Here is a 15,584-nt window from a genome sequence, read left to right on the forward strand (position 1 = left end):
CATTGTATGGCTCTGAGTAACTCTTTTCCCTTTGTGTCTCAATTTTTTTTCCCCCTACTCTCCTGCCATCCGTAAACTAACAATACGGTGCCTAGGTGTGCTGTGAAGTTTAATAAACAAAATGCAGGTTGCTTTGCCAGATAATTAGGGTATATGGGTCACATTGTTAATTACTCAAGTGTGCCTGGATCGTTTTCAAGGGGAGGTGGATGACCTGGGGAGGATCCTTGTCCCATCTTCTCCTTTTCTTGCTGCTGAAGCCAGAGCAGAGGATGTGGCAGGGGGAGAGCTGGTCCCGGGGCCTGGCAGGAGGGTGCTGCTGCGCCCGCGACCCTGCGGGCATGGTAGGACTCTGCCCTTTGGAGGTTGCAGAGAGGGAAACTACTGCATTGCTTCAGTCTGACTGGCTGGGGGAGGGAGGTTTGGCATTTCCCAGTCCCTGTCTGGGAACTTAGACAGCATTTTTTTTTTTAATTTATGTATTTATTTTTGGCTGCTTACAAAAGGAAGTACAGTCCCATCGCATCGCAGCATGAATTGAAACCTTAGCACTCAGCACACCAGCTTCACTGCCCAGGCCTAAGCATCATGCACTGCTATAAAAGCCCTTGTCAAGGTGCAACTTTTTTCATCTGTACTTCCTCGGAGGGCAGACAGAAGTGGCACTTTCTATGAAGAATCTTTTAAAACCCCTTTTTCTGCTTTTTTTCTGGAAAAAATTCAGTCCCCCCCACTGCCTTTTCAGCAGAAACACGTGCATTTTCATTGTGCAAAATCCAAACCCCCAAACAATACTAATGGGAATATTATTTTTACATTGAGGTTAAAAACTAGGTATTTCTGTCCAACTCTGAGGTTTCATTTTAACACAGTTTACACAACTCAAAGATGTAAAACATTCTTCCTCTTCCCCAAACTGCTGTGCACCCATACCTCACTAGCATCATTAGAAGCCCTGGGTTTCCATCTCCTTTAAAAACTAGACCCTGAAGGCATTGGATCGGTATGATTGAATGGTTGTCTACACGCATGTGGTTTCTTGAGTCGGGCCAGAACATCTTTCAGCGTACAAATTTTGGCATCACTGAACAATCCCAGTCACTCTTAGGTCAAGCACTGCAGCCAACTGGTGTCTTCTGGCAGCCGAGCAAAGTCATCTGCTTATTTTGATGGAGCAGGCAGGTCCTCCATGCTCAAAATGAATATAGTCATGCTGGAACAGAGTGGAATTAAATTGGATGGCTCGATTTATTAATTTCTTCCCTTCCTAAGGGAAAGGACAATGTGGGTGACAAAGTTAAGCTTTTGGTCTTTAGGGTCACCTTGCTCTCCTTTCCTCCTCTGCTGACATCATGTGTTGTTTTGTCCTTGGGTTAGAAGCTATCATTATTAGATTTTCTTGCAATCTAGATTTTAGTTTGTATGGGGAGGGTGTGGGTGTGTTGGTGGCTGATGGCGCAGGGGAACATACTGTGTTGAAGGGTCACATGCTGTGTTCATTTAGCATGGCCAAAGCTAAGATTTGGCACAAATCACCTTTCAGCTCAACTCTTCACTGCAGATCTTGTCAGAGCAATCACTGTATTTGTGTTTATGCAGTCACCTGTAGTATTTTGGGGTGAGAACAAGGGCACCCTACCAATGAGGGGCTATGTGGTTTAGTGCTTAGCCCTGAGTCTCACAACAACCAGCTTCTGCCTCCAGCTGTGTCACTGCCATGTGGTGTGACCTTGGCATAGGCTGTAAGCTGACTGTGCAGGGATTGCATGTTCTTGATTAATAGCCTTGCTCAGAGTTATATCCCCTTGGTTCGACAGCACAAATAAGTCTTTATTACCCTGGTAGCAGCATGGAGTCCTGGCTCAGAAAAGGAGCACAATCCATTCCTGGCTTGGGAACCATCGGCACAATTAATTATATTTGGATTGCAGTGTAAAAATTGCCAGTAAGGCAGAGATGCTCAGACCTACAAACATTGTGTGAGTTTAATTAAAGGGATGATTTTAAGCAGCTTTGGGCACAGATACTTTATACTTCTCTCTTGGTTTCTATCACTGCCTCAATAATGAATTGTCAACGAGTTCAAATGAAATGAGCTTTCATTCTGCGTGGCGTAAAGCTCTCCAAGGGGGAAGAGGTAGCTGCTTCTGAAGAGGGATTTAGTAGTGTGTAAAATAAGGGTGAAAAGGGGAAAGTTTTTCCCTTCCTGGGTGTTCATAGCTTGGAGATCACAAATGCAGCCTGTGTAAGAATGAGCCTCCACCAAGCGATTGTCTGTGCAGATGACACCTGTGCTCCAGCAACACATCCAAGTGCTACTGTCTGCTTCCACAGGGACTTTTGTGAGCCTGTGCCTAAAAAGGTGGTTAAACCCTTCGCTGGTCTGGGGCAAGCAAGCTCAGTGTTTTGCAGGATGGGGCTCTGGCTTTTGCAGCGTTTCAGTGTGTCGGAGGAACGCTGTGGGTATTCTCTTGGCCTCCACATTAAGCTCTCAAATTTTCCCAGAGAACTGGGCAGAGCAAAATACAGTCCCAGAAAGGGAGCAATTAATTAAGCAGCTCTGTGCCTTCTTCTGGTGTCGACCCCGGCAGCGCCTGTGAACTGCATAAATGCGCTCGGGTTTGCTGTCCAGAGCTCTGATCTGGGCGAAGCTGACTGCAAAGGGACTCGTTTCAAAGCCTCTGTTGTGTTCTTTGGTAGCACGTACAAGGACAGTGTTACAGACATTACTGCTCTGCCTGTAATGGCTAAGGAAAAGGGCTCGACAGATTATTGGGCTTGCTTTCCCCACCCCCCCTCCTGTGTGTGTGCTTTTGTTGGAGATGAGGAATTAGCACTACTGATTTTTTTTTTTTAAAGACTTGAGTGCCCACAACCCCAGCTGACCTAGGCACTTTTGGAGACTTAGCCAGAATTTTCAAGTTATTTTTAAATGCTGGAAGTCTTGCAGAGGTCTGGGAATGTTAAATGATTGATTATTTGCATCGTAGATCATAGGAGTCACAGTCCTGGACTGAGACTCCATTGTGCTAGGTGCTGAATGCACACAGAACAAAATGACTGGTTTTGCCCTCGGTACGGTGAAATTGGAGCAGAGTCAGCTCCCATCCCTCTTTTCTAATATATTTATACACACTCAGTGTGATATAGCAGTGTATCAAATCACAGATACGTTTTTTTAATAGCAGATGAAGTACAAATAAAGGTCGGATTCGTGTAGCGTGCGTTTGCTTAATGTCTTGAATGGTGGAGCACAGTAAAGAGTATCAGAATGCCTGGATGAAAAATAATTGTTTGCACTTGGAGTTGATAACAGTGACTATATGTATTTTTAGCTGTGTTTCTCTGTTAGTCCAGGCCTCTGGTCAGTGCTGCATTGCCATTACCAGATGACTTGCATTTACTGCGCTCCTTTGATCACATTGCCAGCATGACATCTGGCTAGTTTCCCTTTGCCAGGGTCCCAGGATCGTGGTGAAATTCTCACAGTTATTTGTATCTATCTTTTCCTTTTACAATTAGCCTGAGAAATGAATGATTCCTCCCCTCCCTGCAGATGTGGATTTATTTTGGGTTTGGTATTTATTTATTTTCCTCCAAGGGGCAGGCAGGCAAATTGAGTCCTACACGAGTGATGTTGTGTTCTCTACAGGCTATCACAAAGCCCTTAGTCTATGAAGTTGCAGTGCTAGTGGTTCATTTTGTAAATGTAGGTGGTGCTCGATGTACTAGTTAGAGAAGATTGGTCCCGTCAGGATGCCTAGAGCTGAGAAAAGACTGAAATCGGTTCCTGTGGGAGTTGTTCTGCACTTGTCCTACCCAAAAGCTCCATCGCAGGCACAGGGAGCCTTTATTCTTGCCATCACAGAATCAATCTATGTCTGTGAAGTGTTTGACCACAGTTGACATCTTGGAGCAATAAGGATTTATTATTATTGTTATTATTATTATATTAGGTATCTTGCAGCCAGCGAGCCCCTTGGAAGATAAGTATCTAGTCATCATGCTTGGGCTGCTATTCAGAGGAAAATAAGTACAGTTCAAAGTGCTCATAGTAGCCTGCGTTGCTGGAGACTGTCATCTGCCACGCTGAGTGAAGTGTCGGTCGGTGCCCATGCCTGGACAGCAGCTGAGAAATGTGTGTCTCACTGAAGCCAGACTGCTGCTCTGTGGGACAGGATCTCCTGCTAGCCACCTGGTTATCACACTTTAGTTTCAAGTGTTACTTTTTGAAGAATTCATGCAGGGAGAAATTAGAGACCTGTACATCAAAACCCAGCAGTCCTGGGTGGGTACTTCAGCAGTTGCAAGCTTTTCAAAATATTTTTGTCTTGTGTCCAGTCCTGGCCCAGTCACAATCTGAATTTGTGACTAAACTGATTTATTTAGGGAAAATTCTTTCTCTGATATTTTAGCAAAAGCCTGAAACATGGGCACAGATAGCACAAGAACCTGCATCTCCTGTTTCCCACTGCAGGCCAACCTCTGTAGCCTGGCCAGCAACAGTTTTTGACCAGTTCTGCCTTAAACATTGAACAATTTTGGCCGAGTGACTCATTGTTTCATATTTGTTGTTTGTATTGCTATAGCAGTTGAGGCTCTTAAGCTTTGGATCCAAGACCTTGTTGTACCAGGTGCTGTAGGAACATGGGAAAAAAACCCAAAAAGGTCTTGTGAGGAAGAACACGCATTTCTCTATAACCCAAGACAACAGATGGCTACAGATGAGGGAGCACAAATAACCGATGAGATAATACTGACCTGTGCAGTGAGTAACAGTCTTGGTACATCACTTATCTAAACATTGCTGAGGTTTTATAGACACTATAGCAAAGGGCAGTTTGAAGGAGGAATATCAAGTGACGGCAGAAATTTACAGTAATAGCTCAGCAAGCAAGAAGGGCAACAGAGGGAAAAAGAGACATGCTGAAAATGATGCTTCAGGAACGATGTTTGCTGCAAAATCTGGTTAACATCATAGATGGTGTGGTCACATATGAGAGAGTGCAGTTACAGGAGCAAAGTAGAGCCAGAAAGTGTATTGTTGGAACAGGGAAAGCAGAGCCGGTGGGGATAAGAAACCTATAGGCAGGCTACGTATTCAGAATCTTGACCTGGAACTTTCTTCTGGTGTGTTTACTACTAGGAACTCAAGGAAAAAGAAAGTGCTGTTTCTTTAGCTCATAACCTTTAACCGTCATGTGGTGTGAGGGAACAGATGAGTGAAGCAGAATGTGTGTGTTCCTTTATTTGCAGTGCAGATGCCTCAATAAGGGGCAAAGGAAAAACACTGCTTTTTGTAGCCTTGTTTATTTAAACTTCAGTTTCACAAAATTAGCCTGTACAGAAACTTCAGCGAACATCCTCTTTAAGTTGAAAGCTTACAGAGCAATATGCAAGTCAAATGCCAACGCCAGCAATTAGCACGCATCCTTTCATGAGTGTTAAACTGTGGTTAATCTCTACCGATGCTGTTCTTTTTCTCCTACACACTGTCTAGAGCTAAAAATAATGTCAACTTAAAGATGTACCAGAGATAGCAGCTGCCGAGTCCATGACTTTTCTGAAGTAGCTCACTCTCTCCTCAATCATGGTTTGCTTCCCATGCAGTACGGGAGGAAACACAGCTATCATGGCATCTGTTCTGGAAGCTCTCAGTGGCTTGAGGATGTCCAGGAGCCCAAGTGCTTATAGCCCATAGTGTGAAAGGTATTGCTTAGAATGCAGCTTCCCCACAGTAAAAATAAAACTTCTAAAGGTGTGTTGCTGTTTGATAGGAAGGATTCTTACAAAGGAAGTGGAGAATCAAGAAGACTTTTGTATCCTGTGTAACACAGCATGACATGACGGCAGAGTAAGAGAGGATGTATTTAAATAGACTCCCCAGAAGGTTGCTGGCGAAGTAGCTTCATAATAGGCAATGCATTGGTTGCTTCAGCATAAAATGATATCCCAGATGCGTTCTCTGCAGTAGGGATCCCTTTGAGCTGAACCATTTTTAGCTGTGTGGAAGGAGCCCAGTCTAGTTTGAAGGCTCTATCAGCAATAACCTTTGATCTTGCCACTAGAGGGGGACTGCAAGCCGTACACCATACATCCATCCTGCCACCTCACAGTGCTAATGCTGGCCCAGCAACTCCAGCAGCAAGACCCTCTCTGCTCTGTTGGGCTCTGCAGTGTCACAGCACCCATAAAGGTCAGACCCTGCAGCCAAACAAACGTGAAGGGATGTGGATGAGGGGAGGCTGACTGGTGCGATGTCCGGGTGCTTCTCCAGTGATCTAGTTCTGCAGCATGTCATTTTTTAGTCCCACACAGCTTCAAAAAAGTGTCCTGAGTGTGAGTAGTGTTTAGTGAAAGCTGAATAGGGTTTGTGCAACTTCGCTGAGGCATGGAGAGGTGTGAATAACTCCTCTTAAAGCCCAGCTGAAGCAATGTAATGGCAACATACCTAACAGTGCCATTAAACTGGTTAAGATGAAATGGAAACATGAGTGCCCCTAGATCCTGGGAGAAAAGTGAGCTCGTGGACGGAACTTTCAATATTATAGACTCGCTGGTGTGGTGGGCCTGACCTACCTGTTTCTTGCTGCCTTGCAGGGCTTTTACCCATGTGTTCACCTTCGGCCCGACCTTTCGAGCAGAAAACTCGCAGAGTCGCCGGCACCTGGCAGAGTTCTATATGGTAGAGGCTGAGCTGTCCTTCACCGAAAGCCTCCAAGACATCATGCAGGTGGGCACTCCAAGTGTTTATGCAGGACTAGTACCAAAACTTCCTCCTCCATGAGCTGTGCTCCCTGCCCTCAACGGAGGTTGCAGCTCCTCTCGCCCTGTGTGAGCCTGGTAAGAGCACAGGGACTTCCCAAGGATCAGGGTTTGCTCAGCAGAGATGAGGCCACAGAGGGGATTTGGAAGGGCAGATGAACTCAGCCCACATCTGAATGGGAGGCTGCACGGTTGCTGTATTGCCAGGAAATGTGTACATGTGCTTGACTGGCACTAATGGAAGTGGCAGTCTCCCCTTCAAAACCTTCAGCATCTTTCCAGTGAATCTGAGCAGTATTTATGCAGTGTGTCCCTTGGTGTGTCTGTAAAGAGCTCCTTGAAACCTGCATTGAAATCTCAAGTAGAAACAACAGTTCCTGGCATACACTATTCACTGTGGCTTTAGCAGAAGATGGAAATCCTTAGTCAGCTAGCTTTTGATTTTTCAGGTTTGACCTCTTGGTTGCAGTTTAACTGCATGATGGATGCTAATGCGTTTTACTAGTCTCAGCATAAACCAGCTTATGCCCAGTAGGACTTGTGAGTAAACATCCACATGCACTCTCATATATCTGATAAGGAACTTGAAAAGCTATTGGAGAAATAGCCTTAAAAAGAAAAAGACCTGAGGCACTGGCCACAGATGTATAAAATAACATCCAGGTGATGGTTTCTTCAGCCTGGATCACATACAGTCTGCTGAGTCAGCATGGCCTGACAGCAGAGCTGACATACTCTGTCTCTTGTGTGCGCTGCTTCTGCGTCTTGGATGTCTGGATGACACTGGGCTGTGTGGACTGATCCATTGGGAATCTCTGTGCTCCGTCATTAATAGCACCCTACTCTTTCTTTTGTCTCTCTTTTTCTCCAGAACAACTTTGTGTGTATTCTTAAGAGTATAGCATGTGTATATGTTTACACCTTATTTCTGAGACCCCTGTTTAGGTATCAGGAGCTGGTGGAAATCTTCACTGCTTTTATCTAGTATAATAAGCAGGGTCTTCGGGTGTTCAAGCCCTTGAACGCAGCACAAATGTATCTGTGCTCTTGTGCTGAGAATCCTAATTTCTTGGCTTTCGAAGTATACACAGCCAGTTCAAAGAATTAGATTTGAGAACTATTTTGGAATGCGTAGGGCTTTTATTTGTAGGGAAAGGAGGAACTGGAGGAACTTCCACCCTTGACTTGGCTTTTGTTGTTGCTAAACGTCTTATGAAGTCTCAGCTTGCACTCTGCTCTTTCACTTCTTCCCTCTGTCCCTAGTCTTTGACAAGCATCTTTCCCTCTAACAGAAAGTCTCCTAGCAGCTATCGTTTTGCATTCCTCATAGCAGTCTACATTGCAACATGCTTGCTTTTGTGATGTTGTCTTTTGCAGAAGTGGAGTTCCCGTTTTGTTTATTTTTAAATCCTTGGGCAATCTCTCTTTAAAAAAAAAAAAAACCCAACAAAAAAAAAAAAACAAACCAAAAACTGACAGCTGCTCTAAAACCTAAGTTAAGTAAGTTAAGTTTCTTTTTCCCCGCATAACTGACCTAAATTCAGTGTTCTGTTATGTATCTGCCCGTTGGGCAATTTGTCTGTTTGTCGTCATCTGCAAGTTCTTTGTTTGGTGCAAAACGCCCAGTTGAAAGCCTTGGGGGCTCTTGGCCAGGGTTAGCGCATCTGAACTTTGTCCTCACATAAAGAGCTGGATTGTTTAAAATTTATTTTTAAAATCGGTATTCAACATTTGGACTGAATACCTCTAACTTCAGCCAGTTAGTGTGCTGGGAGTGTGCGGCATCTTCAGGGACATCTTGAAGTATTTGCTTATACACCATTAAAGAAGAGCCTTGCTACAAAGATGTGCACGTTTACCATTCATTGATGAGGCTTGAGATGTTTCTCTCAGCCAAAGCTCCAAAAGAAACATAGCTTTCCTCACAAAAGAAAAGGAAAAATAAGGTTTAATAACAGTTACATGTATTCAGGAGCAGAGCCTTTAGAGCAACAGCCTTTTTCCCCACTGTAATTGCACAGAGGAACGGTCAGTTATTCCTAAATTAGCACAGTTCCTGTGAAGTCTCATGTGTCTTAATCATGCAATCTAAATTTCTTTTCTGTTCCAAAACCTGTTTTAGTGCTACAAAGAAGCTTAAACTCTCACAATACTTTCTGTTGAAAGTCCCACGTAGTCAGTGCACTCTATACTGTGTGGCTGGGTGATAGTATTACCACTTTAGTGCACAAGGTGTCTGTAAATGTTTCAAAGGAGAGGCCTCTGTGGCCAGAGGAGTCTAGTCAAGAAGTTGAGTCAAGTTTCCCCAAGGCACTCTTCCTCCAAACTGGATGAGAAGGGAGTTAGAAGAAGGTCGGGTAAGACAGTGGAAGGGGACCAATTTGTATGGAAGTGTCTGGACTCACTAGGGCCATTGACTCAACAGTCCCTGAATTGGAGGTCCTAGGTCTCCAGTCTCATCTGTCCTCTGAGATGTCTGTCATGTAGCCATATTTGTAGGACATTACCTTCTATTTTTCGTTCCACAGTCTGGGCAGTGCAGTGGATTTAAAGGATCCTACCTCACTCATGACACTAATGGGGTCTCAAAGAGGCCGTGTGATGCAGTCATTACTGAATTTCATCAAACACACATACAAAACAATGCTAAAAAAACCATTATTTAGTCTGTAAAGGTAGGAAGAGTCAGAAGGAAGTTTTCCCGGGGGCATTTTTGGGAGTTCATGCATAGTGTTAGTCATCCTTAACAAGATCGCATCCTAGCACTGCTGTCTCTTTAAGAGATGGAGAATCCATCTCTTTAAGATGGAGAATACAATTTAACACACAGTATTTGAGCTCTGTCCTGAGGGCAGAAGTATTGTCTTCCACTGGTTATGTACTTCATCAAAATTAATTTGCTGTCATTACAGCCCAGTGACATGGAGCATTATTACCTCTGTTTTACAGAAGGGAATTCTGGCATGAAATGAAATCAACAGTAGCACTGATGTTGGCTGCCAGTTTCAGGAACCTTAGAACTGAAACGTGGGTGCGGTTTGATTTCCAGAATAGTTTGCACTCCGAGTACTTTCTGTCTTTGGTGCCAAGGCTAAGACCGTTGGACAAACCTGACTGCAGCCTCAAGGAAACAAACACTGGTAGTCACATGGGAAAGGTTTGTTCCAAGTGCCATGCCCCCAGAGCTCTGTAGGGACATTGGGCTATCTGCAGGGCTATAAGTTCCTTCTGTGAAGCAGCACCCAGCTGCCATAGCTGAGGTTCTTTAAATTTCCTAACTTCCATCAGCATTTATTTTTCAGCTTTGATAGTCAGTGAAGCAGTGATCTGACAGACAAGAGTCTCCTTCCTTTTATAACAACAGCATCTCTCCAGAGTGGGTCCTGAGCTCTTGGTTATATAGCTGAGAGAGGAGACTTCGTGACCAAGTTCAGATGTGGATCTCCCCCATGTATGTGTGCATATGTGCATACACATACAGTGTGTGTGAGCAAGCATGAAGGCAAGAAATAATGGTCCACTTGATGAATATTTCATATGTAAATAGCCTGTGATCTACACTGCATCCATATGCATGCCCCAGGTAAATGCATAAACAGAAATCCTACTGGCAGTTCTTACAATTTTTCTGGGTGTGTCTTACATAATAAAGGTGATGATTTGAACCCTTCTTGTAGCGTGCAGCACCTTCAATTGCTGCTGCTGACATTTACCACTGTTTTGTTGATGATTTGCTCTGTTTCAACTCTGGTCATAATTTCATTTGGGAAGAGGATAAGTTGCAGTATCAGAACATCCAAGTTAAAATTAGACAATAAGTTGAGAGCTGCTCCTAATCAAAAGCGGCGAGTTAACCATTCGGTTCCACAGGAGCACTGGGGACGGCCAGGACTGATATCGCTGAACTTCTTTGAAAGGTGAAAATCAAGAGATAAAGGCTGGGAGGGATGAGGGAGAAAGGAAAACTTTTGCCTCTGTCCTCTTCAACTGCCCTCCTACCAGCACAATTTCTGCATTTCCATTATGAAGCAACCAAATTAACGTGGTTTTGGACACCAGGAGTCCTACCTCTGAGATGAGCTACTTGCTGTGATTCTCATGGCTTTTTCCCTGTATAAATCTCCTATCGGACATGTTTCTTTCAGGATACGTTCAAACCAATCACTTCGCCTGTATCTCCAGCTCACGTGTTCCCTCAAACCAGTTGTTATGCTTCTCCACTCGTTTTTCATACAGCCTACTTTGCAGTCCTTCATTATATTATCTGCTTAAAGCCATAACTTCTCAATTCAAGAGCTTTTTTTTTTTTTTTCCCCCTTTTCCTTTTTCCATCCACTTCTTGTGCCTAGTACCCATTTGGCATAAGTAAGGGTAAGAGCAGTGGGGAGGCCAATGCATGACCCATGTGTCTGTCTTTTTTGCCAGGGTAAAACCTCAGTCTCAAACCTGGAAATATTTCTCAGATTGTTTTTCCCATACCACCCACATCTTTTTTTCCACAAGAGGAAGCTGCTTGTGTTGAATGCTGTGGGAACCTAATTGTTACTTTATCGCACAGTGAGGGAAAAAAGTGCTAATTAAACAACATGCTTTTCTGAAAACAGATGATACTTTCATTTTCTAGAAAGAGGAAGCTTAATGTAAAATCCCTTCGTCTCTGCCTGGTGAAACCAGATGAATTGCCAAGAAGTTTTCTAATTTCATTTGCATAAGCCTTTTTCTAGCTACTTTGAAGAAAGTTCAAAGCTGACTGGTTATTTGCCACTGAGTAGCAGGAATGCTAGCTTTTCATTTCCTCTGTGTTTGAGTACCAGTAGGGGTAAAACTGTTCATCTGCATATGATAATGCTGTTCCTTTATTTGGATCTTCCCTTTTTAAAAAGAGGGCCCAGATTGATGCAGGAGTCTGGAGGCTGAGTTTGGCTCCGGAGGAGTCAAAATGGGCTGATTTACCAGCTTCTGGAGGCTGGTGAGATGCAGAGGTGGTTTATCAGCACAGAGCAGTGTTTCAGCAGTTTGGGACGGGTGATGAAGGATGTTCTTGTAAACATGAGAGTTTAACAATGTGCCTGAAATCTCATCTTGGCTATGTCAGTAGCCCAGCTTCTTCTTTTCTTTGCCTTTTGTTCCTCTTACACTGTGAGATCTGGTTCCTTGAAAGGCAGAGACTTGCTTCTTCCTCAGAACTGCTGACTGAACATCAGGTTCATCTTTTCACAGTTAGTCTCCCCTGGGCTTTGCGGTGTCTAGGGACTGGTGCTCACCTAGATATCATCAGTGGATACTTCACTTCTCTCAACTCTGCAATTAATGAAGCAGTTGTTATGGTTGCAGAAAAAAAAAAAAAAAAGGCATTTTCCAGGACTGGAAAATCATCAGTACTGCACAGATATCAACTACCTGCTTTGTGTAGGCGTGAGTCTACGAGGAGTCATGGGAACTCTTAATCTGCACAACAGCAAGCATCTTGGATGGTCTGCTTTGCTTAACCAAAAGAGAAAATTACTCTTAAAACAGGTTGATCAAAATGCAGTGGCATTCCACGTGGGGGCTTTTTTTGTTTAGAACCAAAATGGCATTTTGATTTCTTCATGGGTGAAGCCCATTTTACTGGATAAGTATATCCAAATGGGATGATAATGTCATTTAGTTAATCCACATTAGTTTACGGAAATAAAACCACATCTTTTTTTAGTTTCTCAAACATCCCTTAATTGATGTGTCCTCCGCTTTAGTTCTTAACTGTTCATCTCTGTACCTGTTCTCTTTGCTTTGCTCTTACTGTGCAGAGTCTCTGTAGCTGGGATCTGTTTGATGGACTGTCTCTACACAGCACACGTTTATTCTCCTCTCCTTTAGTTCTGCCTCTTCTAACAACAAAGCAGAAAACCACAATTGCTCATTACGGGACAGACGCCTCACTAATAATTAATCTGAGACCAGTCACTACAAGTGGTTGTAACGTGTGTGTCTGTGGCTGACCAGGGCTGCTGCTCGAATATTTTAGCTGTGCTTTTTTCACTGGAGATACCTGACTGATACTGAGGCGATCAGCAGACGCTGAAGCCCTAAACCCACAGCAGAAATACAGGTTCCAGTCCTCTCCAGCTACTGAGCAGGCCTGCTAATTAGGAGCATTAGCGAGCTGGTACCCTCTTATGCAGTCTGACCATGCAGAAGGACTGAAGCTCCTTTGGCTGATGTGTACCGTGTTTTATTTATAGTCTGGGACATCTAAGCAGTGTTAATTTTTCATGCTCTCCTGTTTTCTCTTTTAGGTTATGGAAGATCTCTTCAAGACAACGGCAAGCACTGTTCTCTCCAAATGTCCTCGTGATGTCGAGCTTTTTCATAAATATATAGCTCCTACCCAGAAGGTAATGAATGTGACAGGAAAGAGCTGCAATCCCGTTACGCATTTTGGGGGCTCTTGACTATAGGGATGCTTAATTTTTTTAATTTGGCATGTGTTAACAAACTAAAAATAAGCCTGAGCTTGAGTGATTGTTCAGGCCAACAGAGAGGGGAGACACAACTTTCTGTAGCTGGTAGCAAGTATGGTAGAATTGTAGCTGTCACATCATCTGGCAGCCTCTGAATCATCAGCTCCAATAGTTGGGTACCCTTTTAGCACTGAATGGCCAGGAGTGGATTTTGACCCATATCTAGATCACAATGCAGACCTACAAATTAAAACTGAGAGGGAAGTAGCTTCTCTGAGTTTTCTCTGGGACCCTGAACCCTTAAGAGTAGCTTTACATTTTTATTTTTTCTTGTTTTGACCAAGGACAGGTTGGAACAAATGCTGAAGAACAAATTTGTGACGTAAGTATTTTGATTTCAAAATGATCTGGAAGGGGACTTTTGGGGAAAGAGTTCCTATTTTGTATATGTTCTTTTTTCTTCCCAACTCAGTGTCTTCTGGGTTAGCATAATGCCTGCAAAAGGGCATGAATTGCAGTTCCCTTTGTACTATTCACCAGTTGCCCTTTCATCTCTGTGTGAGAGTGGCATCTGAATCTGCTGGCCTTTGGCTTTAGCTTCCCTGAACAAGATCCTCTTTCTGTAAGGGTATCCTCCTTCCAGCATGTACCTGTGCAGTGGTTTGCTCACTGTCTTGCTTGGTTTTGGCTTTGGTGCTCTGCCTTCCTTCACTCTTCCACTCTAAGGGCTCCCTTTTGATGAAACTATTCTTTTGATATTTACAAATCCCAATTGGTTTTCTTTTCCCGATTACTTGCGCAACTCCTTTTCACAGTTCTCTGTGTGCTAAACAACTGAAGGGTTTCGGTTTCCCCAAAAATACCTCCCCTTCCCTACTCTTGTCTTCATCCCACAGAACATTGTAGGGCTGCTCAGCCCAGCACTGGTTTTCCTGTAAAGCAGCTACAGCCACGCTTGGGCAACAGGATCAGGATAGATCCTCCCGGTGCCTTGTGCCTGCGTAAGCACCGCGGGAGACCTCAGTGAAGTCATTCTCTCCCCGTTTCAGTCCTCTTCTCTTTGGATCTGATATTCCTGAGAGGACAGAGTTGTACTCAGCTTCTCCTGTGGTCTAAGGAAAAAGAGAGTGAGTCAGCCCATCTCTCTCTCCCGCTCTGTCTCTCTCTGCTGGCAGATCCGGAGCATTCCTGGCTTACACACATCAGTTCCATGCATTGAACCTGTGCCAGTGATATACCTCATTTGGACCATGGCCTCGCATAACCCAAACGCATGGAGCAGTATGTTCCTTCTTGAGGTATTTCCTCCAGAAGCCTTCCCTGTATTAGTGAAACCTTGTAGCTGGGTGTAAAGAGCTCACGCTCTTTAGGGAATTTGGTTTATAATTGGATTTAGCCAATGATACAGAGAGATGAAATTGTTGTGATCAGGTTATTCTTTCTTCTCTCTGTCCACATTTGCTTGGTATGCAGAAAACCTGTCAGCAAAAGTATCTTCCATTGAGTCTTGACTTCCAGTTATCAAGTCTGCAGTATCTTTCACTGCGCTTGTTCTGTTTGCTCTGCCATGATGCTACTCTATTGTACTGGTGGAAGTTGGTGGAGAATCTGCTCTCAGATCTGTCAGGAGTAGGGAAACACTGCTGCAAATAAATCTCATAGTTTTTGCAAAGTAAAATGAAAATGTTTGAGCTACAAGCCCTTTGCACTCTGGGCTGTTATTTTTGACTGACACTGTCCTAAACAGTTGAGCCATGTTGTTGGAGCTATGCCAATGAGGGCACATTGTTTTCTTAAAAAAAAAAAAAAATCCGCACATTTTGAAGCAGTTCTCTGCAGAGCTCACTTCAGACTGAAATGCAACATTGTAGTAATGCAGAAGTGTGCTGAGAGCTTTACACTTCCTGCCCTGCATGTAGCTGAAGCACAGGAAAGCATAGGGTTCTTGCCGTATAAAATGGTTTTTGGTTTCTGTCCAAAGAAACATTGCTGGGAAGTCTGACATCATAGCACAAGTTGGCATGGTGTTGGGGAAATGCTTCCTTAATTTTCCAGTGCGACACTTAGCCAGAAAACTTTCTTGTTATTCCTTTCATAGTTATCTTAAAGACTTTTTTTTTTTTTCCTCTTGCAGAATTTCCTACAATGAAGCAGTGGAAATTTTGAAGCAAGCTTCTCAAACTTTCACTTTCAAGCCAGAGGTAGGTAGTTACTAGGCACAGCCAGCCTGAACTGTGTAGATCTCCTTTCTCTCTTTCTGATACCACAAGAGTACTTGGGGTGTTTGCTGGGTTGTAACCCAGGCATAACTTTTGCCCTTTGGGGTTGAAATGGGATCAATATAAGGAGTTGGATCTGTAGCAGAAGAACATGTAA

At 43.8% G+C, this 15,584-nt stretch overlaps 1 protein-coding gene across 6 annotated transcripts in view; it reads left to right on the forward strand.

Moving 5' to 3' along the window:
* NARS2 (asparaginyl-tRNA synthetase 2, mitochondrial) overlaps positions 1-15,584 on the forward strand; it is a 54,049-nt gene that overhangs the window by 26,917 nt on the left and 11,548 nt on the right. For 4 of the 6 annotated variants that reach the window (XM_075742518.1, XM_075742520.1, XM_075742523.1 and 1 more), the window contains exons 7-10: positions 6,601-6,733; positions 13,044-13,141; positions 13,546-13,590; positions 15,343-15,409. In XM_075742518.1, the coding sequence (XP_075598633.1) occupies positions 6,601-6,733; positions 13,044-13,141; positions 13,546-13,590; positions 15,343-15,409 (343 nt within the window). Of the gene's footprint in view, positions 1-6,600; positions 6,734-13,043; positions 13,143-13,545; positions 13,591-15,342; positions 15,410-15,584 lie in introns of all 6 variants that reach the window. The other 2 variants (XM_075742519.1, XM_075742522.1) reach the window with 1 other exon arrangement.

This window comes from Balearica regulorum, chromosome 1, assembly GCF_011004875.1.
Source record: "Balearica regulorum gibbericeps isolate bBalReg1 chromosome 1, bBalReg1.pri, whole genome shotgun sequence".
NCBI classification, from domain to species: domain Eukaryota; kingdom Metazoa; phylum Chordata; class Aves; order Gruiformes; family Gruidae; genus Balearica; species Balearica regulorum.